General features: G+C 42.6%; 1 protein-coding gene across 1 annotated transcript; it reads left to right on the plus strand.

The window, feature by feature from the left end:
* The first annotated feature begins 2,333 nt into the window (after nucleotides 1-2,333).
* On the plus strand, nucleotides 2,334-3,370 carry TACSTD2 (tumor associated calcium signal transducer 2). The gene has a single exon (XM_061186522.1). It carries the CDS (start codon nucleotides 2,399-2,401, stop codon nucleotides 3,368-3,370), a length of 972 nt encoding a protein of 323 aa, XP_061042505.1. The 5' UTR covers nucleotides 2,334-2,398.
* Nucleotides 3,371-25,560: the final 22,190 nt, after the last annotated feature.

The raw sequence follows: 25,560 nt of genomic DNA on the forward strand, positions 1-25,560 counted from the left end.
TGAAGAAGGGGAGAGTCCAGGTAGATGACTTTATAAAGGTTTGAAAACATGACAAAGACTGCAGAGGCAAGATGAAGCTAGATAAAGATGGTGATGATGGTGGTGATCACAACAACAGTTAACACCTATCTACGCTTACCAAGTGCAGATATTGTTCTAAGCGGTTTATTTAGGTTCATTTACATTGATTCTAACACCTACCTTGTTAGGTAGGTACTTTTATTATCCCATTTTATTTACAGATGAGGGTAGGAAACTAAGGCACAGAGCAGTTAAGTAATGTAACTTAAGAAGTATTCCCGGGACTTCCCTGGTGGCGCAGTGGTTGAGAATCCGCCTGCCAATGCAGGGGACACGGGTTCGAGCCCTGGTCCGGGAAGATCCCACACGCCGCAGAGCAACTAAGCCCGCGCGCCGCAACTACTGAGCCTGCGCTCTAGAGCCCGTGAGCCACAACTACTGAGCCCGCGTGCCGCAACTACCGAAGCCTGGGCGCCTAGAGCCCGTGCTCTGCAACAAGAGAAGCCACCGCAATGAGAAGCCCTCACACCGCAATGAAGAGTAGACTCCACTCACCGCAACTAGAGAAAAGCCCATGCACAGCAACAAAGACCCAACGCAGCCATAAATAAATAAATAAATAAATAAAACGCTCCCAATCTTTAAAAAAAAAAAAAAAAAAGAAGTGTGCCCAAGATCACATACGATCTTGTGTGCTAACTTAACAAGTATGAATTTTATCCTAAGAGCCAAGGGCCCCTCCGACTCTGTGCCTGAAAGGTTCTCAGCAGAGAGGAGATGGGCACAGATTTGTGATTTAGAAGGCCTCTCATTCAGGGTGGACTGTGTGTTGGAGAGGGGAAAACTGACTAGGCTCCTGGTTCAAGAACCTGAACAGAGACAGTGTGGGTAGACAGCAGAGGAGGGTTCCCACAAGGCCTGGTGCTTGTGGGTAAGAAATTGCCCGCCACATGTCTCTGCTTTCTCTGCCTGTAAAGGCAGAATGATATATATCCACCTACCTGCCTCAGGAATTGCTAGAAAATTAATGGGGTAGAGGCCTGGCTGGCTTTCATCTGTTAAACAACACCCTTGAACCACTGCTGGTGTTCTTTAAATGCTGAGCATGTAAAATGTGCTTTCACCTGAGGAGCCGGGAATAATTATAGCTTGCTATTTATTGTTAATTTTACCACAGCTTTGAAACCCTGGACTTTCTCGATGAGACAGAAAAAGAGATGGCAACTCCTCCATCCCATGGAAGTAGCCACACAGAGGCAGTCAAGCAATTTCCCACGGGCTCTAGCCTTTCATTATTTGCAGTGGTTCAGCTACTTACATGGGATATAGTGAAAGAAAGCAATGCTTTGCTCTTTTAGAATCAAATTGTACAAAGAACTCCTTACAGTCTTGCTGATTCTTTGAAAGAATTTGTTCCTTTTCATCTCTCTATACTGAGTACATGCATAAATATTCCGGGTTTGCGTGTGTGAAGGAGAGGGGAAAAAAGTGTTTAACAGAACTTCTAATACATTGGCCACCAGGACACCTGGGTTTTACCCGTGATATGGTAACAGAACTGCTCCCTAACCTTTCTTCAGATTTTGCACCACTCCGTTTCCATAAGCATTTGTTTAAGGTCTCGGAAGAGCCAGGCAGAGTCCCAACGGCACCTCCGAGGAATCTGAGGAAACTGATGGCTGGGCGACTTTAAAGTCTCAACTACACCACCTTTAAAATGCGTCTGATAGAGACTGCATACCTGTCAGGACCTGACGTGAGGATGAGATAATGTTTGTAAACTGTAAACTATATAAATGTGTGCTATTACGGGACGTGGGGAAAGAAGCGAGGAAGTGAAAGAACTTAAAGCAGGGACAAGGGCTGGGAAAGGGAGAGAGAAAAGCGGGGGAGGGGGACAAAAGAGTGACAATCCCACGCCATACTTCTCAGTACAACTTCTGAGAATTCCAGCCCCGGAGAGCGGCCGGGACGCCCAAGGTCCTCGGCTGGAGGCCGCGCCTAGGGCGGGTCGCTCGGCAGGTGGGGCCGGGTGGGCCGGGGGCGGGTCCTCGCAGCCCTCAGTTGAGTATCGGTTTTCCTTTTCCGGGCTTTCGGTCCAGAGAAGACGGGACAGCCTCCACTCCCCTGATGCTACCGCGGGCTGCGCAGGGCGGGCTGGGCCTTCCGTGGGACTGAGACGGGGATGGGGGGCGGCGGGATGTGTCACCCAAATACCAGCGGGTGAGTCGCCGGCCGAACCAGCCGGGCAGGTCCGGTGGAGTATAAGAGCGGGAGGGAGCGGCGGGCGGCAGACGCCTGGAGACCTTCTCAGAGGGCGGAGCCGGAGCCCAGCGCAGTCCCCAGCCCTCGGCAGCCCGCGCTCCTCCGCCCCACCATGGCCCGGAGTCCGGGCCTCGCGCTGCCGTGGCCGTCGCTGCTGCCGCCGCTCCTGCTGCTGGCGGCGGTGATCGGCCACGCGGCCGCGCAGAACAACTGCACGTGCCCCACCAACAAGATGACCGTGTGCGAACGGAGCGGCCCGGACGGCCGCTGCCAGTGCCGCGTGCTCGGCTCGGGCATGGAGGTCAACTGCTCCACGCTCACGTCCAAGTGTCTGCTGCTCAAGGCGCGCATGAGCGCCCCGAAGAGCGGCCGCGCGCTGGTGCAGCCGAGCGAGCACGCGCTCGTGGACAACGACGGCCTGTACAACCCGGACTGCGACCAGCAGGGCCGCTTCGAGGCGCGCCAGTGCAACCAGACGTCCGTGTGCTGGTGCGTGAATTCGGTGGGCGTGCGCCGCACGGACAAGGGCGACCTGAGCCTGCGCTGCGACGAGCTGGTGCGCACGCACCACATCCTCATCGAACTGCGCCGCCGCCCGGACGTCCGCGCCTTCAACCACTCGGCCCTGGATGCCGAGCTGCGGCGGCTCTTCTGGGAGCGTTACCTGCTGCACCCCAAGTTCGTGGCGGCCGTGCACTACGAGCACCCCACCATCCAGATCGAGCTGCTGCAGAACACGTCGCAGAAGGTCGCCGGCGAGGTGGACATCGCCGACGCCGCCTACTACTTCGAGAGGGACGTCAAGGGCGACTCGCTGTTCCGCGGCCACCGCGGCCTCGACGTGCGCGTGCGCGGAGAGCCCCTGCTGCTGGAGCGGACGCTCATCTACTACCTGGATGAGAAGTCCCCCCAGTTCTCCATGAAGCGCCTCACCAGCGGCCTCATCGCCGTCATCGTGGTGGTCGTGGTGGCTCTGGTCGCCGGCGTGGCCGTCCTGGTGATCACCAACCGGAGGAAGTCGGGGAAGTACAAGAAGGTGGAGCTCAAGGAACTGGGGGAGATGAAAAAGGAACCGAGCTTGTAGGTACCGACGGGGCTGGGGTGGGGTGGGGTATCGGATTTCAGCAAGGTCCCAGACCCAAGTGAGTCACGCTCCTTGATTCTTGGTCCCAAGGAGGCCTTTCTCCCCCCAAATTACTGCCGCCCCCCGCCGCCACCAAATTTAATAGATCTTGTTCTCGGGGTCACTTCTTTCTGACTTTTGTCCCGAAGGAAGCATTTCTAAAATTACTCCCCTTTCGGTCCAACCAGAACCCTGACTCGAAGAGTTAAGGGAAGTTTGGCATAAGGTTATGTATAAGGGTCAAGTGTTTGTATGACAACCCAGCATCGTTTACATGTGACGCAAAATCAACGCTGAAGGCTAAATGCGTTTAGATGGGAAACAGCGCTTTTACTGTCTTGGGTTTAAGTTATTTGATTAGCTCCACTTGTATTGTGGCTTTCCTGATGAGGAGTTCGCTACTTGGGCCCGTGTAGTATCCTCATTTACCATCGTTTGTACTGATATTACCGACCACACATGCTTGTCATCGGGAAAGAAGCCTGTTTCAGCTGCCTGAACACGTTTTAGATGTCTTTGTTCGCCGGCAGACTTTGGCCCAGAAACTCAGCATCTGTTCTTCAACTTGCCCTTATTACAGCTGATACTAGTAATGTTTCTTTTGTAAAATGTTTGTATATAGGTTGTCTTTGATAATGCTGTTGTGATTTTTAAAAGAAAAAGAAAAAGAATGTAATAAAATACGAAAAAGGCACAAACCAAAAGATGGAGTTTGTGAAAACTTGCTCCAGATTTATATCACTTTGGTCTCCTCTAATTTCCCACTACTCAGATTTCTTATTTCAAATTCTAACACGTTTTAGCAGGATGGGTCATTTCCTATAGCCACTCTGGTGTTTCTGAGATCCCTGAACTGGCAAGTGTAAACACAGGTCTTTCTAAATAAGATTGTTTGAAAACCCCCTGCAGGAGGGTGGGTCTGAGGGAGGAAGCTAGAACTAGCTGCTGTTGTTGGGAAAGGGGACCAACCTTAGGTTATCTCTAAATGAGAATTCTCCCCTGGAGAAGGAAAACTCTACCTTTGTTTCAGGAGCTGTATCTCCTTTGAATCCCTGCCATACTTGGAAGTAGCTGTGCTATTCACATTTAGTCCTTGGCAATTGACTTAATCCCAAAATATTGCGGCTCTGAGTTAAATGACTTTCTTGCATAGTCATAGCCAGTCTGTAGAGGGCTTATGCTCTGGCTGTGTGTGCGTATGCACACCGTCTGTTTTCCTAAGATTCTACTAGTAATGTGCTTTAAAAACTTTTACTTCATTTTAGCTGCAAAAAATCTTGTCTCCTTCACATTTATCTCCTTGTTTGCACTCATTTATGTGAAGCGGGGTGTGTTAGAAGGTCACTGTGGGGTAGCCTACAGGTAAACAAATTACTGCAATTCCTGGGAAATTGCTGCAACAATGGGCGTGCACAAAGGACAGGGTTGTTCGTATATCCAACCCCAAATAGCTAGATCCAGGATATCAGTTTCTTCCCTGGAATCCATCTCACGTTTCTCCTCCCACTTCCACTCTGTGGTCTATGCCGACCACTCAAGAATGAAGCACCAGTACGAATTGGGGCGAGGGAGCTCTCAGCTGCTGCCTTGGCAGCTTGGGGCCGCGGCTGGTGTGTGCTGGTGGAGTGATACCTTATGATCGCCAGAGTCTCTAAGTCTGTAAGCATTCCTGCTAGGGAGAAATGCCCATCAGGCTCCAAACATCCTCTCAGGCTAAAATGGGGCTTAACAAGGGGAGAAGGCTGATGTGGGTTGGCTTCCCCAAAGTGGAAAGGACAGCTTAAGTGCCTGAGGTTAGAATGGGAAACTTAACAGAGTGAAACCACTCTCAGGCAACCCCCTTCCCCCACCCCCCCAGGTCACTGGTCACTGAAATTCCTTAGCTAAAGGGACCCTGGCAATCACCTCTAACCTAGCCTCTCATCTTACAGATGAAAGGGTTAGTGACTTCTCCAGATTAATGTTTCTGTGACACAGCTGAAACTAGACAGTCTCTTGATCCCTCGTCCAGTATTCTTTTCACTACATCACACTGCCATTGTTTCAAGAGTCACTTCAAAAAACTATCACTTGGCACTTCTCTGGCAGTCCAGTGGTTAAGACTCCATGCTTCCAGTGCAGGGGTCATGGGTTCGATCCCTGGTCAGGGAACTAGGACGTGGCCAAAACAAAAAAACAAAAAACAAACTATCACTTGACTGCCCAGAAAATAAACAGATTAAGGATTGAGTGGGCAGCTGAACAAAGGAAAAAAGTCCTGAGAAAGCCCATTCCTTCATCAGAATGTCACTTCTGGATAATTTCTAAATTTCTGCATTAATTCTGGACTATGAGTCCTTGCACTTTATTGCACTTCATGGTTCTAAAAGCACTATCACATGTATCACCTCTGAGGCGTTGGTTTACTGGTAATAACCCAAGTGTTGACAAACCTGAGTTCAAATCCTGCTCTACTGGGCAATAAGTCACTTAACTCTCCCCAGTTTCCTCATCTGTTGAAAACTACAAATCTCTGTCTATTACAAAAAAATTAAATGAAGGTAATTGATGGGAGTGCCTAGAATGATCTGGGCACTTAGAGTTCAATATATCTTAAACTTTTTCCTCTCCTATAGATTATATCCATTTCACATGTCAGAAAACTGAGGTCCAAATAGGCTGAGTAACTCATGATCACACATCCTCCATGTGCCAAAGCCAGAGATTAGAACCTTTGTTTCGGCTTTCTAGATCAGGTTGCTACCCCAGATACAAGACAGGTTGAGACACATTTCTTATTCACTTCTTCCAAGGAAGAGCCCCTCATGCTCTGTTCTGAAACTCAGGCCTCTGCCAATCACAGGATTATATTATCCAGAACCGGCTATCTGCAGGGGTTTAGTCTCCACCTCCAGATTTCCAGCCCCGCCCCCAAATTAATATTTACTGTTTTGGGCACAGGCCTGGGGCTGCCCTTGGAAGGAATGAAAAGAGCAGGTGTGACTCACCTAGCATGTCACAGCTTGTCTTCTGAGCCCTGTGGGAGGCTCATCAGATTTCCTTGTTTCGGTCACCCGGGGCTTTCTCCACTCTTGCTATTTCCTTAATTGGAGCAATTGTTTTTTTGTTTTTTTTTTGGCCACACCTTGCAGCTTATGGGATCTTAGTTCCCCGACCAGGGATTGAACCCAGGCCCTCGGCAGTGAGATCACCACGTCCTAACCACTGGACTGCCAGGGAATTCCTGGAGCAATTCTTTAAATCATGTAATTTCTCCCTGCTTACATAGTTTTGGCTTCACTGTTTTTCAAATAGAATCACAGAATGTCAGAGCTGGAAAGAGGATCATTTAGTCCAAGACTCCATTCTACGGATGAAGAAACTGAGGCCCAGAGAGGAGAATAGATTTACCCAAGTCTGGCAGATAGTGGCAGAGCTACCCTACAACTCCAGTACCCTGGCTTTTGTCTTGTCTAATGTCTGTTCCACTTGTCTCTCTAGTTGGTCTCCTGTTTATTTTCACTCGATCATTTCTGTTCTTAAATTGTAGTGGTGATTCTTTAGCTTCTTAATATCTCTTAAATGGGAGAGATACTTTGGTTAAGTGTAAAAACTGTGGGCTTTGAAGTTATCGGCTTTTCAGACCTCTGTTTTCTTATTTGTAAAATAGGTGAGTCTTATCTAATACGCTTGGTTTTAAAGATTAGACATAAGAAAAGATTGAGTACGTATTTAGTAAATGATCACCCTTGTTAGAATGACAGCAAGACCCTCAAGACCCAAGGGAAGTAAATAACTAGTCATGGTTGGACTCTCTTCAATGCAATGCAAACAGCAATTCTAGTCCAGTTCCTTAAGGGGACGTCTCTGTCCCTAGGTGTCTGCTATTAGGGGGACGAGAGCAACCTTTGAAGCTACCTGTTTACAAAGGTGAAGCCACGGTCCACCTGGTTTGTATAAAATAGCCGCCAAAGCCAAGCAAGATACTCACCTTTGACTCTGATATGAGAAAGAAATAAATGTCTTTGTTTTCAAATTATATCATTGCTGGGTCTCAGTCTTTTATTTTATAATAAGAGTCTTTTTTTTTATTTTAATATAATCTTTTACCAAAACAAGTATTGGTGTCTATATTATTATTCCTGTAACAGACAAAAAAACTAAGACACTGAAAGTTCAATTACTTGCCTATGGTCACACATCTAATAAGTGGTATATCTGGGTTTAGAACCCAGACAAATTGGCCCTTAAATCCAGCTTCTTAACCAATGTGCTATACTGCCTCCTAGACTTTGTAAATTTGTAAGCCAGAGTATATTAGTTTCTGTTACAACAAATTACTACAAATCTAGTGGCTTAAACAATACACACTTATTATCTTACATTTCTCTAGGTCAGAACCCTGACACAGGTCTCACTGGGCTAAAATCAAGATATCTGCACGCTGCATTCCTTTCTGGGGATGCTAGGGCAATTTTGTTTCCTGCTCGTTCAGGTGATTGGCAGAATTCAGTTCCTTTTCAGTTATGGGACCTTTCTCACTGGCTGTAAACTGAGTGCTTTCCCCAGTTTGTAGAGGCAGTCCACATTTCTTAGCTCATGGCCCCCTTTCTTCATCTTCAAAACCAGCAATGGCAAGTAGAGTCTTCACATTGAACTCTCTCCATTGTCCCACCTCTTTCTGGCCCAGCTGGGAAAAGTTCTCACTTGTGAGGACTCACGTGATTAGGTTGGGTCACTCACATAATCCAGGATAAGATTATCCTCCCTCAAGGTCTCTAACATTAATCATGTCTGCAAAGTCCCTTTTGCCATGTAATGTTACATATCCATAAATCCTGGGGATTAAGTTGTGGGCACCTTGACAGGGGAGGGCATTATTCTGTCTACCCCACAGAGAATAGCCCCCCAGATCTCTGCTCTTAACCACTATACTGTACTACTTCTGTAAAATTGCAGGGCAGAGTGCATTTTTGTATTTAATGACAAAAGAGTTCTTTCCCCCATGGCCCTCTGCTCTATCCCTTTTTGAAAAAAGCCTTTGCAAGGAAGAAAATGAACTCTTGGGAGAATTATTCCTGTATCTCACACAGGGTCATGCCTAGCACTGAGTAGGCACTCAGGAAATGTGTGTTAAATTGAAACAATACCAATGGCTATCATTTATTGAGCACAGATAATGTGCCAGACATTGTCCTACAAGCTTTACCCTGATTATCTCATCCATTTCACAATAACCCCATGAACGTAAGGTATGTTCTGTTTTTCCTGTTTTACTGCTGAGGAAACCAAGGCATTAATAAACGACTTGCCAGAAATCACATAGCTGGCAAGGAATACAGCTAGAATTTAGATCCAGGGCTACCCTCCTCGGAGTTTGTGCTTTATCACTATGCTCTACAACACTACAGGGTAAAGAACCATGTTCCATGCCAAATAGTGATGATACAAGTTGGGAAGCTTATTCTTAGGGACCGAGAGGGAATCCCTCTAAGGACCACTTGGGAACTTAACAGATTTCTTCTGCAATCAATAGCGAATCCTGGTAGATGTCTTCCAGTTGTAATTTCTTTCCTGGAACCATTCTCTGTCATTGCTAAATACCATCAGAGGTTTCATTATTGCTTTTTATGATGAATTCTAGGAAGGAATTGTTCAGAGGGTGGGGATGAGTACGGAGGCCTAGGTTCATTCAGTGTTAGGGGATTACACTGAACACAGGAGAGCTGTGTCCCTGGCTCCACAGCAAGCTAGACACCCTCCATTTCAGTGGAAATTCTCAGCTCCATGCTGTACCAGGAGGCCAAACCAAGAAAGGTAAGGAGGGAGAGAGAAATGTCCCAGAGCGACAGTCTGAACACTCAGCTAACCAACATCGCGTCTCCTTGGAAAGACAGGGGCAAGAGTCCCTTGACTAGATCAGTTTAACCCTTTAGAGAACTTATGTCCTCATGGCTCCCACACTGGATGTGACTCAACCTCTTTGCTGGTCCCGCTACTCTCAATTCCCTGGTTCGTTGGTACTGTTGGCGGAAATATTCTGACCACCCAAATATTGGGTTGGCCAAAAAGTTTGTTCGTGTTTTTCCTTAACATCTTAATATTTTCTGTAACATTATCACATGCTATGAAAACACAACTTGATATAGAAGGTGTCAATTCAATAGGTCAGCAGATGAAGCTTGATGTCTAGGTTCTCTCTTTTTAGCTGTGTGGCCTTGAATCTGGTAGTTTACCTCCCTGGTCCTCACATTTACCTTGTATCATGGATCTAATAATATCCACTCACTCTGGTTCATAGCACTCTTGTCTTCTAATCTCACCTCAGTGGAACTAAGGTAAGTATGACCAAAAGGCCAGTTTGACCAGTACTGGGAATACTTGGAATGAAGAGGTCCTGAATGACTGTGGGTGGTTACCCTGAAGCCATCCCAAACTGGACAACCTGTGTCCTTCAGGCTGCTGAGGTTTTATCATTCACTCATTCCTTCAAATATTTTTTGTCTCATTTTTTACCAGATATTGTACTAGTTCTAGGAATATATGACACATTGAATAGACATGGTCTCTCTGGTGTTTGTTTGTTTGTTTATAGCTTACCTGGCATCCCCACAACCTTCTTAATGAGGAATCACACCCATGATGTGAGTCTTGGTGAGAGGCTAGATGCTCCTGGCTGATGGAATATGGGCATGTGACCTGGCTCAGCCAGTTGAGCTCTCCTGTCTGGGACATTGATCTAGAGGACATGAAGCCGTATGGCCACTTGATAAATTAGTCACAGCAGCGTTAGCTTTGCCAACCATACAACTGCTCCACGGGTGTCAACTGTCCAGTGACAGTAGCACCAGTGGGCCATCCCAATCAGACTGTCCCATTGCTTGCCCTGGGCCATGTTCCTACTGCCCAGCCAACATAATTTCCTGACCATTTCCTGAATCTTGTTCTCCAGTCTTCCCATTGATTCTGTGAATTTACCCCAAACCCTCCAAAAAATTCCTTTTATGCTTGAGTTTGGCCAGAGTCAGTTTTTGTTGCTTACAACCAACCGTCCGACTGGTAGAGTCCCTGCCTTTGTCGAACTGAAAGGCCAGAGGCAGAGACGGTCATTAAGCACATAATCATAAAGGTAAGGGCACAAGTGAAAAATGAGATAAGTGCTCTGAAGACGAAGAGCGTATATGGAAGTTCTACTCCATAGGGGCAGTCACATCCTTAAGGAATTGATGCTTGATCTGAGATTCAAGGTATGAATAGATGTTATTTATGAAGGAAGAGAAGCATTTTAGTAAAGGAGAACAGCATGTGCAAAGGTCCTGAAGCAGAGGGAGTGTGGCTTATCTGAGGACCTCAGATTAGGCCAGTATGCTGGAATGTGGATAGCAAGGAGAAGGGTAGTGCTACTTGAGGCTGGAGAAGTGCGCTGAGGACCAACTATGGAAGGCCTTTCAAGCTAATATTTATGCAAATTAGCATAGGGCACACCCTTTGTGCAGACAACCAGAAAAAGGCATACTGTCTAGCTGGACTTAACCCTGTAGTGCAAGCCTTGGCAAACGGGCTCATGGGAACATTTGTGTGAAGAAAAAGGGGCTCCCTCCCCATTACCGACACCACCTTACCCCAACCCCATTCAAGAGTACAGTAAAATCATTGAACATACACACACATACACATATATTTATACAGGGAGTGACATAATCCAATTTTAAAAGATCACTTTGGCTGGAGTATGAAGAATAGACTGAAAAAGTGCAAGGAAACAGTAGAAGACCAGAAGAGAATCTCAGGTGAGAGAGAAAGGTAGTTTAGACTGAGAGCATGTGTAGAGGATAGTGATGGTGATGGAGAGGACTGAGTGTATTGGAGGGACATCCAGGATTTAAAATCAATAGGACTTGGGACTGGATTCTACATGGGGGTGGTGAGGAAATGGGAGGTGTCAAGAACATCTCCCTGGTTTCTGGCTTTCATGATTGGTTGGTGGTACCATTACACAAGACAGAGAACACAGGAATGAGAATGTGTTTGGTGGGAGCGAAATGATGAGTATTGTTTTGGACATGTTGAATTCAGCCAGGAGTTGGATGTAGATGTCTGGCATATTATGGGCTGCAGATGGGAATTTGGGAGGCACTGGCATATAGGTTTTGGGAGGCACCTGTACGTAGGTAGTACAAAAAGCCATGAACAGGGATGTAAGTGCCTAGGGGAAAGTGACAGACTGAAAAGGGGAGAGAGCTAGCTCCAGGCCTCCGATGGCTTCAGCACTTCAGGACAGGAAAGAGGAGGATGAGCTGGTAAGGGAACCACGAAGGGTCAAAACCAGGGATGGAGACAAAAGGACCAGCCCAGTCTGGTGCCAGGAGATAAGACCAAGTCAGAAGGCGGGGGCTACTGAACAGATGGGGGAGGGGAGCGTTGGTGGGAGCAAAGGTCCAGATCAAGAGAGACCTGAGTGTCTGCCACTTACAGTTTTTGTCCGGCAGCTGCCTGCTCTTTGGGGACAAGCACCTGGGGAAAAGGAGAGGGTTGGAGTAGACAGTTCAAGAGATTAATCTGTGAGCGTGTTGGGGGAAAACAGGGGGATGAGATTGCCTGGGAGCAGCTTCTGGCAAAGCTCCTTGTCAGCATATGATCTTGGATCAAGTTACTTCAACTCCTCATGTCTCAGCTTCCTCACTTGTAAAATGGGAACAATAATGTACCACCTCCTCCCAGGGTTGGTGAGAGAAGTAACTACATTAGTACGTGTGAAGCACTTAGACTAGTGCCTGGCACACAGGGGGCACTCAAAAATGTTAGCTCTTATTAATCAGTGTGTTAAACTTGAATATACACAGTGTCCAATGCAAGCTCCACCAAGGGGAAGAACTGTTTCCTTTCAGTCATCTCTGCACAGTTCATGGGACATAGCAGGTGCCCAATAATTAATGCTGATTCAATGGTTGGACAGATGAGATGGATGAAGATCTCACGGAAGGGCTAGCTCTGGCCTGGGAGTTTAAACGGGGCCAAATATGTCCCTTTGACATCTGGGATTAACTGCCCAAGGTGGTAAATTTCATATGCTTCTACCCATATCTCACCACTCAAAATAATATTCAGGAGCAACAGGAAGAAAAAGAAAGCTACTTAGAACTCCAAGAAGGTTTTTTAAGGAAAAGCAATGTGGAACACTTTTAAATAATTTGTGAGTAGAACTAATACAAAACAATAAGCAAGGAAAACACAGTCAGCACAATAGAATATACAGAAAGTTGATAGCTTTGGTTTATAGAGAACTGAGACAAATTGATTAGAAAAACAATGATCTAATCAAGGCCTCAGCTAGGTAACTTTGTGCAAATTAGAAAGGGTACACCCCCTCTGGGCAGATAAATTAGAAAAAGGCACCCCATTTATTTGGACCCAGTTTTATGGTACAGGCTTGCCAAGTGCACAGGTAGGTAGGTACCTTTGTAAAGAGAAAATGATTGGAGTCAGACTTGATTTTGGCTACCGCACCCCTTGGCCTTGGTGCAGCACATACGCAGAACGATCTTAAAAGATGGCCTGTCTTCAGACAAAGGTCATGAATAGACAATTCTGGAAGAGAAACTAGAAATGATAATAAACAACTTTTAAAAATAGATCTAACATCACCAGTTATCCAATGTGTTCAAAGCAAAATGGGTTAAAATCCTTCTTCTATGAAATTAATAAAACTGGTATTACTCAGAGCTGGTGAGGGAGGTGTTAACTGGTATAATTTTCTGGAAAACAAGTTGACAATATCCACCAAGAACATTAGAAATGTTTATTTTCGTTGACTTCCCAATTCCATGTCAAGGAATTTATTTTAAGGAAATGAACAGTGATACAAACAAAGTTTCACATATGAGACATGTTCCCTGCAGCAATTTTATAATAACAAAAAGCTGAAAATAAATATCCAACAACAAGGGGATGGTTATACATATCCACAACTCCCTGAGACTGAATGCATTTCAGAATTTTCAAATTTTAGAAGAATAATTTGGTGCATATATATATATATATTTTAACAACTTTATTGGAGTATAATTACTTTACAATGGTGTGTTAGTTTCTACTTTATAAAAAAGTGAATCAGCTATACATATACATATATCTCCATATCTCCTCCCTCTTGCGTCTCCCTCCCATCCTCCCTACCCCACCCCTCTAGGTGGTCACAAAGCACCGAGCTGATCTCCCTGTGCTATGCAGATGCTTCCCACTAGCTATCTATTTTACATTTGGTAGTGTATATATATGTCCATGCTACTCTCTCACTTCATTCCAGCTTACCCTTCCCCCTCCCAGTGTCCTCAAGTCCATTCTCTACCTCTGCGTCTTTATTCCTGTCCTGCCCCTAGGTTCTTCAGAACCATTTTTTTAAAAATTTTTCTTTAGATTCTGTATATATGTGTTAGCATATGGTATTTGTTTTTCTCTTTCTGATTTACTTCACTCTGTATGACAGACTCTAGGTCCATCCACCTCACTACAAATAACTCAATTTCGTTTCTTTCTATGGCTGAGTAATATCCCATTGTATATATGTGCCACATCTTCTTTACCCATTCATCTGTCGATGGACACTTAGGTTGCGTCCATGTCCTGGCTATTGTAAATAGAGCTGCAATGAACATTGTGGTACATGACTCTTTTTGAATTATGGTTTTCTCAGGGTATATGCCCAGTAGTGGGATTGCTGGGTCATATGGTAATGCTATTTTTAGTTTTTTAAGGAGGCTCCATACTGTTCTCCATAGTGGCTGTATCAATTTACATTCCCACCAACAATGCAAGAGGGTTCCCTTTTCGCCACACCCTCTCCAGCATTTACTGTTTGTAGATTTTTTGATGATGGTCATTCTGAGTTGTGTGAGGTGATACCTCATTGTAGTTTTGATTTGCATTTCTCTAATGATTAGTGATGTTGAGCATCCTTTCATGTGTTTGTTGGCAATCTGCATATCTTCTTTGGAGAAATGTCTATTTATGTCTTCTGCCCATTTTTGGATTGGGTTGTTTGTTTTTTTGATATTGAGCTACATGAACTGCTTGTTAATTTTGGAGATTAATCCTTTGTCAGTTGCTTCATTTGCAAATATTTTCTCCCATTCTGAGGGCTGTCTTTTCATCTTGTTTATGTTTTCCTTTGCTGTGCAAAAGATTTTAAGTTTCATTAGGTCCCATTTGTTTATTTTTGGTTTTATTTTCATTTCTCTAGGAGGTGGGTCAAAAAGGATCTTGCCGTGATTTATGTCATAGAGTGTTCTGCCTATGTTTTCCTCTAAGAGTTTTATAGTGTCTGGCCTGACACTTAGGTCTTTAATCCGTTTTGAGTTTATTTTTGTATATGGTGTTAGGGAGTGTTCTAATTTCATTCTTTTACATGTAGCTGTCCAGTTTTCCCAGCACCACTTATTGAAGAGGCTGTCTTTTCTCCATTGTATATTCTTGCCTACTTTATCAAAAATAAGGTGACCATACGTGTGTGGGTTTATCTCTGGGGTTTCTATCCTGTTCCATTGATCTATATTTCTGTTTCTGTGCCAGTACCATACTGTCTTAATAACTGTAACTTTGTAGTATAGTCTGAAGTCCCAGAGCCTGATTCCTCCAGCTCCTTTTTTCATTCTCAAGATTGCTTTGGCTATTCGGGGTCTTTTGTGTTTCCATACAAATTGTGCAATTTTTTGTTCTAGTTCTGTGAAAAATGCCATTGGTAGTTTGATAGGGATTGCATTGAATCTGTAGATTGCATTGGGTAGTATAGTCATTTTCACAATGTTGATTCTTCCAATCCAGGAACATGGTATATCTCTCCATCTGTTTGTATCAACTTTAATTTCTTTCATCAGTGTCTTATAGTTTTCTGCATACAGGTCTTTTGTCTCCTTAGGTAGATTTATTCCTAGGTATTTTATTCTGTTTGTTGCAATGGTAAATAGGAGTGTTTCCTTAATTTCTCTTTCAGATTTTTCATCATTGGTGTATAGGAATGCAAGAGATTTCTGTGCATTAATTTTGTATCCTGCTACATTACCAAATTCATTGATTAGCTTAGTAGTTTTCTGGTAGCATCTTTAGGGTTCTCTATATATAGTATCATGTCATCTGCAAACAGTGACAGCTTTACTTCTTCTTTTCCAATTTGGATTCCTTTTATTTCTTTTTCTTCTCTGATTGCTGTGGCTAAAACTTCCAAAACTATGTTAAATAATAGTGGTGAGAGTGGACAACCTTGTCTTGTTCCTGATCTTAGAGGAAATGCTTTCAGTTTTTCACCATTGAGAACGATGTTGGCTGTGGGTTTGTCACATATGGCCTTTATTATGTTGAGGTAAGTTCCCTCTATGGCTACTTTCTGGAGGGTTTTTTTATCATAAATGGGTGTTGAATTTTGTCGAAAGCTTTTTCTGCATCTATTGAGACGATCATATGGTTTTTCTCCTTCAATTTGTTAATATGGTGTATCACGTTGATTGATTTGTGTATATTGAAGAATCCTTGCATTCCTGGGATAAACCCCACTAGATCATGGTGTATGATCCTTTTAACGTGCTGTTGGATTCTGTTTGCTAGTATTTTGTTGAGGATTTTTGCATCTATGTTCATCAGTGATATTGGCCTGTAGTTTTCTTTCTTTGTGACATCTTTGTCTGGTTTTGGTATCAGGGTGATGGTGGCTTCATAGAATGAGTTTGGGAGTGTTCCTCCATCTGGTATATTTTGGAAGAGTTTGAGAAGGATAGGTGTTAGCTCTTCTCAAAATGTTTGATAGAATTAACCTGTGAAACCATCTGATCCTGGGCTTTTGTTTGTTGGAAGATTTTTAATCATAGTCTCAATCTCAGTGCTTGTGATTGGTCTGTTTATATTTTCTATTTCTTCCTGGTTCAGTCTCAGAAGGTTGTGCTTTTCTAAGAATTTGTCCATTTCTTCCAAGTTGCCCATTTTATTGGCATATAGTTGCTTGTAGTAATCTCTCAAGATCCTTTGTATTTCTGCAGTGTCAGTTGTTATTTCTTCTTTTTCATTTCTAATTCTATTGATTTGAGTCTTCTCCCTTTTTTTCTTGATGAGTCTGGCTAATGGTTTATCAATTTTGTTTATCGTCTCAAAGAACAAGCTTTTAGTTTTATTGATCTTTGCTACTGTTTCCTTCCTTTCTTTTTCATTTATTTCTGATCTGACCTTTATGATTTCTTTCCTTCTGCTAACTTTGGGTTTTTTTTGTTCTTCTTCTCTAATTGCTTTAGGTGTAAGTTTAGGTTGTTTATTTGAGATGTTTCTTGTTTCTTGAGGTAGAATTGTATTGCTATGAACTTCCCTCTTAGAACTGCTTTTGCTGCATCCCATAGGTTTTAGGTCATTGTGTTTTCATTGCTGTTTGTTTCTGGGAATATTTTGAGTTTCTCTTTGATTTCTTCAGTGATCTCTTGGTTATTAAGTAGTGTATTGTTTAGCTTCCATGTGTTTGTATTTTTTACAGATTTTCCCCTGTAATTGATATCTAGTCTCATAGCATTGTGGTCAGAAAAGATACTTGATACGATTTCAATTTTCTTAAATTTACCAAGGCTTGATTTGTGACCCAAGATATGATCTATCCTGGAGAATGTTCCATGAGCACTTGAGAAGAAAGTGTATTCTGTTGTTTTTGGTGGAATGTCCTATAAATATCAATTAAGTCCATCTTGTTTAATGTATCATTTAAAGCTTGTGTTTCCTTATTAATTTTTTGTCTGGATGATCTGTCCATTGGTGTCAGTGAGGTGTTAAAGCCCCCCACTATTATTGTGTTACTATCGATTTCCTCTTTTATAGCTATTAGCATTTGCCTTATGTATTGAGGTGCTCCTATGTTGGGTGCATAAATATTTACAATTGTTATATCTTCTTTTGGGATTGATCCCTTGATCATTATGCAATGTCCTTCCTAGTCTCTTGTAATAGTCTTTATTTTAAAGTCTATTTTGTCTGATATGAGAATTGCTACTCCAGCTTCCTTTTGATTTCCATTTGCATGGAATATCTTTTTCCATCGCCTCACTTTCAGTCTGTATGTGTCCCTAGGTCTGAAGTGGGTTTCTTGTAGACAGCATATATAGAGGTCTTGTTTTTGTATCCATTCAGCTAGTCTATGTCTTTTGGTTGGAGCACTTAACCCATCTACATTTAAGGTAGTTATCGATATGTATGTTCCTATTACCATTTTCTTAATTGTTTTGGGTTTGTTATTGTAGGTCTTTTCCTTCTCTTGTGTTTCCTGCCTAGAGAAGTTCCTTTAGCATTTGTTGTAAAGCTGGTTTGGTAGTGCTGAATTCTCTTAGCTTTTGCTTGTCTGTAAAGATTTTAATTTCTCCGTCGAATCTGAATGAGATCCTTGCTGGGTAGAGTAATCTTGGTTGTAGGTTTTTCCCTTTCATCACTTTAAATATGTCCTGCCACTCCCTTCTGGGTTGCAGAGTTTCTGCTGAAAGATCAGCTGTTAACCTTATGGGGATTCCCTTGTATGTTATTTGATGTTTTTCCCTTCCTGCTCTTAATATTTTTTCTTTGTATTTAATTTTTGATAGTTTGATTAATATGTGTCTTGGCGTGTTTCTCCTTGGATTTATCCTGTATTGGACTCTCTGCACTTCCTGGACTTGATTGACTGTTTCCTTTCCCATACTAGGGAAGTTTTCAACTATATCTCTTCAAATATTTTCTCAGTCCCTTTCTTTTTCTCTTCTTCTTCTGGGACCCCTATAATTCGAATATTGGTGCATTTAATGTTGTCCCAGAGGTCTCTGAGACTGTCCTCAATTCTTTTCATTCTTTTTTTTTTAATTCTGCTCTGCGGTAGTTATTTCCACTATTTTATCTTCCAGGTCCATTATCCATTCTTCTGCCTCAGTTATTCTGCTATTGATCTCTTCTAGAGATTTTAAAATTTCATTTATTGTGTTGCTCATCATTGTTTGTTTGCGCTCTAGTTGTTCTAGGTCCTTGTTAAATGTTTCTTGTATTTTCTCCATTCTATTTCCAAGATTTTGGGTCATCTTTACTGTCATTACCCTGAATTGTTTTTCAGGTAGACTGCCTATTTCCTCTTCATTTGTTTCGTCTGGTGGGTTTTTACCTTGCTCCTTCATCTGCTGTGTGTTTCTCTGTCTTCTCATTTTCCTTAACTTACTGTGTTTGGGGTCTCCTTTTCACAGGCTGCAAGTTCGTAGTTCCCGTTGTTTTTGGTGTCTGCCCCCAGTGGCTAAAGTTGGTTCAGTGGGTTTTGTAGGCTTCCTGATGGAGGGGACTGGTGCCTGTGTTCTGGTGGATGAGACTGGATCTTGTCTTTCTGGTGGGCATGACTGCATCTGGTGGTGTGTTTTGAGGTGCCTGTGACATTATTATGATTTTAGGCAGCCTCTCTGCTAATTGGTGGGGTTGTGTTCCTGTCTTGCTAGTTGTTTGGCATAGGGTGTCCAGTACTCTAGCTTGCTGGTCATTGAGTAGAGCTGGGTCTTTGCGTTGAGATGGAGATCTCTGGGAGAGCTTTCACCATTTGATATTACATGGAGCCAGGAGGTCTCTGGTGGTCCAATGTCCTGAACTCGGCTCTCCCATCTCAGAGGCACAGGCCTGACACCCGGCCAGAGCACGAAGACCCTGTCAGCCACACGGCTGAGTTAGAATTCAGGCTTCTTTTATACTAAAAGGGGAGAGCGTATGGCTGGTTGTTGCAAACTTCTTGGTGCTGGGATCCTTTGCAGCTGTCCACCTAGGTCTGGTCATAATCGTGCGTGTATTATTTAGCACTCTCAATAGGGTCTGGAGCAACATCATCAACACATCCAGATTTCTGCCATGAAACTTATTAATAGCCACGCAAATTGGTATAAATAGACCATAAATAGCTGTAGGCCACTTCAGGTCAGTTTTGCCATCAAATGGGTTGGCACCAAACTTTCAAAACAGCTTTCAGTTTTCAGAGCATTCTGAATTTGTGGATAAGGGATTGTGGATCTGTATAAATTATGGTTTAATTTTTGAGGACTTTTTAATAGGGGAAAGTGCTCACAATATATTGTTAAGTGAAGGGCAGGGGGAATAGTACCAAACTGACACAATGACCCCGCTCCATTTTTAAAAAGAAAAATGGGAACACATTTGTAATTTAAATGCAAAATTGGCTATTTTAAATCCAAACTGACCATAACTGCTTTTGTTTTCCTCTTTTTTTCTTCTTTCTGTTTTTAATCTTCAAGTGCAATGGTATAATTTTTATCAGTGTAGAAATCAATCATTATTCCACCTGGTTTTCTTTGAACAGTCTACTGGGGTGGGAGAAAGGGAATCCCTCCTTGGCCACCGCCCATTTGGTGAAGCAAAGGATAAGCCTTTGGATTTACAAAGGGAGGCCCCTTGCTTGGGGAACAGGAGAAAGAACCCAAACTGATTTGTATTAAGAAGTGGGAGGATATTTTTTTGGAGTTGGGTAGAAGCTGGGGGATGAGGGTGAGGTGGAGAGGATGGAGAGGCAAGGAGGAGAGATCATTCAGCATGGGGTTGACCCCTGTATTAGTTTCCTGGCGCCCCCATAACTATGCACAACAAATGTAGTGGCTGAAAAATAATAGAAAGTAATTTCTCACAGTTCTAGAGGCTAGAAGTCTAAAATCAAGGTGTGAGCAGGGCCACATGCTCTCTGAAGGCTCTAAGGAAGCATCATGTTCCTTAGATCATTCTTCGCATCCTCTAGCTTCTTGGCACTCCTTGGCCTGTGGCAGATAGTTCCAATCTCTCCTTCCTATGGCTGTCTTTCCTCTGTGTGTGTCTATGTCCAAATTTCCCTCTTCTTATAAGACACCAGTCATTGGATTGGGATGCACTGTAGTTTAGTATGACCTCATCTTAACTTGATTGCATCTGAGAAGAACTTATTTCCAAATAAGGTCACATTTATAGGTTCCAGGTGGGCATATATTTTGGGGGGATACTATTCAACTCCATCCAGACAACTAGTGTGTGATTTGACTAAGCAAAGGAAATTCTAATATTCCATTTCCTTTAAAGGCAGTGCCTGCGGAATGAACGAATAAATGATGAATACGGAACTGTGATGTAAATTTCCTCCTTGTCTTTACCCCCAGATTTTCAGGATAAGTCGGCTATGCAAGTGTGGAAATCAAGGAAAAGGCATCTCTGTTTCTGTGGGATAAAAAGGGGACACCCATGGGAAGTGAAATCAGGAATCCTGGAGGAGGGACCCTGAGAAGGTAAGGCCAGGAGTGTCCCTGGGGGCAAGAGCCAGGATCTGAACTGACACCTGGTTACAGATACACACAAAGATTCAACAGTGGGGATACTGGGGCTTTCCATTGTCTCCAAATATACTTTTACATATTTTCCAAATTTTCTATGATGCTTATAATTTGCTTCAATAATCAGGGGGAAAAACGTTATTTAAAAGAAGGACAATTCAAGGTGATGTATTATTTAGATTTAAATCCAGATCTTCAGAAAATGCCTAAGGAACTGGTAAACTGAGTTCTTCCTTTCTTTAGTCTCATCAGACCGCTCAATACTATTAAAGCAATAACCTTCATCCTCCATGAGTATAATTATCCTCTTCAAATTATTCCCTTTGATTAGCCTGGGTGTTTTCGAAAAATTATTATTATAGTTTTATTAAGAAATCCCTAGGTAAAAGTAATTACCAGTCTCTCTACTAAAAGTTAATCAGGACATATTACAATTGTCCAGTAGCCACACACACACACACACACACACACACACACACACACATACAGCAGCCATAAATTATATTTGGTCATAGCCTACTTTACCACACTTTGAAAAACAAATGAAGATTCAAAGTTGTGAATGAACAGACATTAGTCATCTACTACTTTTCATCACTATGCTAGAAACCAGAATAGAGCAATAAACAGAATTTTTTTCTGTTCTCAAAGATCTTACATTTCAGCACAGAGGTAGTGTTGGGACAGGGGAATAAACTAAACAGGCAAGTACAATCATGTGAGATAAGTGTTATGATAAGGGAATGCTGGGCTATGAGAACATCCATCAGGTAAAACTGATGTAATCTGGGGTGGAGGTGGGGATCAGTTTAGGGAAGGTCTACTTGAGAAAGTTTAAACTGAGACCTGAGGATAAATAGGAATTTGTCAGGTATAAGAAGAAGAGAAGGGGAAATGGATCAATCAAGGAGGAAAGCAGATATGTAATACTTGATTGTATTATTAAGAACTATTTCAGGTGCAAGTGTTTGTTAGCAGCAAAACTCAAACTAGTTAAGCAAAAGGAATTTGTTGACTCATGTAACTGGAAAGTGAAGGAGAGGTATTAGCTTTAGGCATGGTTGGGTCCAAGGGCTCAAATAATGTCAGGTTTCTGCTTCTCTCTTTATATCTTTATTCTGCTCATGGCTTGGCTTTCATTTTCTAGGCCAACTTCCTCCTCATCTAGGGCAATAGGGCCACCAGCAGCTCCAGTCTTGTATTTTATTAATTTAAGAGCCACACAGGAGAACTTTTTCTCCTTCAAATTCCCATTGGAAATAGTTTTTGTAGATCTTAACTAAGCTAAGGATCTTGAGAGGAGATCATCCTGACTTAGGGTGGGCCCTAAATCCAAAAACTGGTGTCCTTATAAGAAGAGAGGACACAGAAACACAGAGAAGATGGTGATATGAAGACAGAGGTAGATAATAAGAACCTGTTGTATAAAAAAATAAACAAAATTCTAAAATTCAAAAAAAAAAAAAAGACAGAGGCAGAGACTGGAGTCATGCATCTACAAGTCAAGGGGCTCACTTGTACGGGAGCGTGTTAGTGGTTTCATCCTGGGATTTGGAGTCAGGAGCCAACTTGGGTCTCAGAGCCACCACTTACAGTCTCTTAGTAGGAAAAACATAAGCATGAAGTGCTGCTGGTACACAGAAAAGTGGGGCAACTCACCAGGCCTGCTGCAGATGCATGCAGGACTTGCCGGAGGGTGTGATTTCTGCCCTGTGTTTTGAAGAATGAATTAGCCAGGTGACAGTAGAAAAGGCATTTGTAGTAGATGCCAGTGGTGCCCACTCATATCTCCCTGGATGTTGGCGTCTGGCCCATAACTCTGCACACGCTGGTTCTACTTGCAACAGCCAACATCTGCATTCCTCTTCTTGAGGCTTTTGGATCCCTCAGAAGCATATGCAAGATGCTGGAAGTGCAGAGAATTAATCACCCCCCCAGACAGCACTCAACCAATGACTGGCTGGAGTTGGTAGATAAATAGCCAGGCAACTTTCTCCTCCAGTTAGGAAAACTCTGTGTGTTACATAGTCTCCCCACACTCTTCAGAGAGACTCCACTCCATTTGACCCCATCTGTAACTAGTTGGTTAATGCATCATTTATTGGCTTCCTTCCTTTTTCTGTCTCACTTCTCTGCTCCTCAGCTGGTGCTACCTGGGATCATCTCCCAAATAAATTACTTACATTTGATTCCTTGTCTCAGGGTATCCTTCTGAGGGAAACCCAAATTAGACAACATTCCACATAGAAAGGACAGCATGTGCAAGACCATAGGGATATAAGCATGGACATCGCACAACACATTTAAGGGATTATCCAAATTATTTGAGAATCTGCTGCCTGGTCTCTTGGTCTAATGGGTAAATAATTATCCAGGGCTTAGAAATAAATGGGTACCATGTTGTAATGACCCCTCTTTTATTTTGGGAATTGTTGGAGTTCAGAAGAATGGCTGGGGATTGTTAATTTTCCCTGGAGCCCTCACACCTACACAGTGCCTGGCACATAGTGTGCCCTCAGCAAGTATTTTTTTGAAGTAATGAATTTTACTGTGTTGAAATTGGGGTATTACAAAACTCCAGGGCTTACTATACAACACCCATTCAATAAATGTTTATTGAACGGAACTGAAGGACACTGGAAAGCCAAAGAAAAGCCTTTCTTTGAACAGGCATTGTGCCACCTGGTGGTGACTTTGAGGAGGGGGCCTTTGCAGGCACTGGTTGTGTGCTCTAGAATTTTGAGAACTTTTAGTTAGGGTGCAAGGTTGTAAGCTGAGTTCTTTGTAAGAACAAAACAACAGAAATAGTTTAAATGTCCACAACAGGGGAATAATAATTAAGTGTTGCGATATCATTTCCATAGAACACTATGCAGTGATTAAAATGAATTAAGTTGATCTATATACATTGATGTAGAAATTTCTCCAAGACTTGCTGTTCAAGTGATAAACTGAAGTCACAGAAAATACATATAATATGATGTCATCATATCAAAAAAACTCACCAAAATACACCCCATATCTTTGCTTGTTTGAGAGGCAAACTCAGCTACAGATTGAGTGGGATGCTGAGATGATTTTTAAGTCCCTTCCAGTTCTGGGATTCTGTAATTTTAAGATGACAAGTCAAAGTTTATAGTTCCTTTAGAAAATATACTGCTTTGACTCATATAAGAAAACTGTAGAACTTTATGGAGGGACATAAAAGAAAACCTGGATAAATGGAGACATATGCCAGCTTCCCGGACTGATAGAGTCAACACTGCAAAGATATAAATTTCTTCAAAATTAATCTAAGTTTAAAAACAACAACAATAACAAAATCAAAATCTCAATGCATTTTTGGTGGGGGAGGACTTGAAAAAATTTCTAAAGTTCATCTTAAAGGCCAAATGTATAAGAAGAGCCAGAAAATATTTGAAAATAAAATCTATATTGTGAAGTTAGAATAATTAGAATCTTATACTAGTGCCAGAACAGACAGACAAAGGAAAAGATGTGGGTATTTATGAGAATTTAGTATGTAACAAAAACAACACTTCAACTGAGTCAGGAAAGGATGGGTTGTTCAATTAATTGCTGGGACAGCAGTTACCTTGGTGTCCTCACCATGGGAAGGGCATATGCATGTGTCTTTTGTAAAAGCTCCACTGGCCTAATCATTCAGAAAATATTTTAGGTTATATTTTTCTATCCTACTTTGCACCAAAATAAATTCCCAGTAGACTAAAGATTTAAGAACAAAAAGTCGTTAAATATTGATACTAGAGGAAAATATTGGTAAATACACAATTTTGGGATTGAGACAGACTACAAATATGACCTCAAAGGCAAAAACCAAAATGAAAAGATGGATAGATTTGTCTATACCACAATTTTTAACATTATTTATACATGCAGACATGAATTAAAGTTGAAAGGCAACTGTCAAGCAGGGGAAATATTTGCTACGTGAACGACAGACAATTCTTAAATATATAAAATATTTTTACCAGTCAGTAAGATAAAAATGAATGTTTTTATAGAAAAACAGGTTAAGGCATGAACAGGCAATTTGCTAAAGAAGAAATCGAAAGAGCAGATAAGCATAAAAAATTGCTTACATTGTTAGGAATCAAAGGAATGCACATTAAAACAACAGTAAGAAATGTTTTGTCCTAACAAAGTTTTAAGTATTTAAAGCAATTTTATTTTTTTTAATTCTTTTTTTTTTAAACATTGCTTCTTCTTTTAAAATTATTTTATTTACTTATCTATTTTTGGCTGCGCACGGGCTTTCTCTAGTTGTGGTGAGCAGGGGCTACTCTTCGTTGCGGTGCACAGGCTTCTCATTGCGGTGGCTTCTCTTGTCGCGGAGCATGGGATCTAGGCACGGGCTTCAGTAGTTGTGGCTCGCGGGCTCCGGAGCGCAGGCTCAGTACTTGTGGCTCACGGTCTTAGCTGCTCTGTGGCATGTGGGATCTTCCCAGACCAGGATTCGAACCCATGTCCCCTGCATTGGCAGGTGGATTCCTAACCACTGTGCCACCAGGGAAGTCCTAAAGTAATTTTAATTTTGCTTTTCAAGAAGCTTACGTATCAAAATGTTAACAGTGATTATCTTTGGGTAGTGGGGTTAAGGGTACTTTTTTTTTTTTTGCTTTTCTGTGGTGTTATTTAACTTGTGTATTAGAGAAATAGTAGTTTGCACTGACTCTTAGAAAAGTGCTCAGCTGGGATCTCTGGAGAACTAACCTCTGGAGAGTGAGCAAGGACGTGTCCAAGCTGTGGCTTCCTCTTGGGCCCAGCCTGGAGCTCGCTGAGCCATACTGAACCCTCTTAGCCCCCAGCTTCAGGAAGTGGGTCTGGTTG

Source organism: Eubalaena glacialis, chromosome 3, assembly GCF_028564815.1.
Source record: "Eubalaena glacialis isolate mEubGla1 chromosome 3, mEubGla1.1.hap2.+ XY, whole genome shotgun sequence".
Lineage (NCBI taxonomy): Eukaryota > Metazoa > Chordata > Mammalia > Artiodactyla > Balaenidae > Eubalaena > Eubalaena glacialis.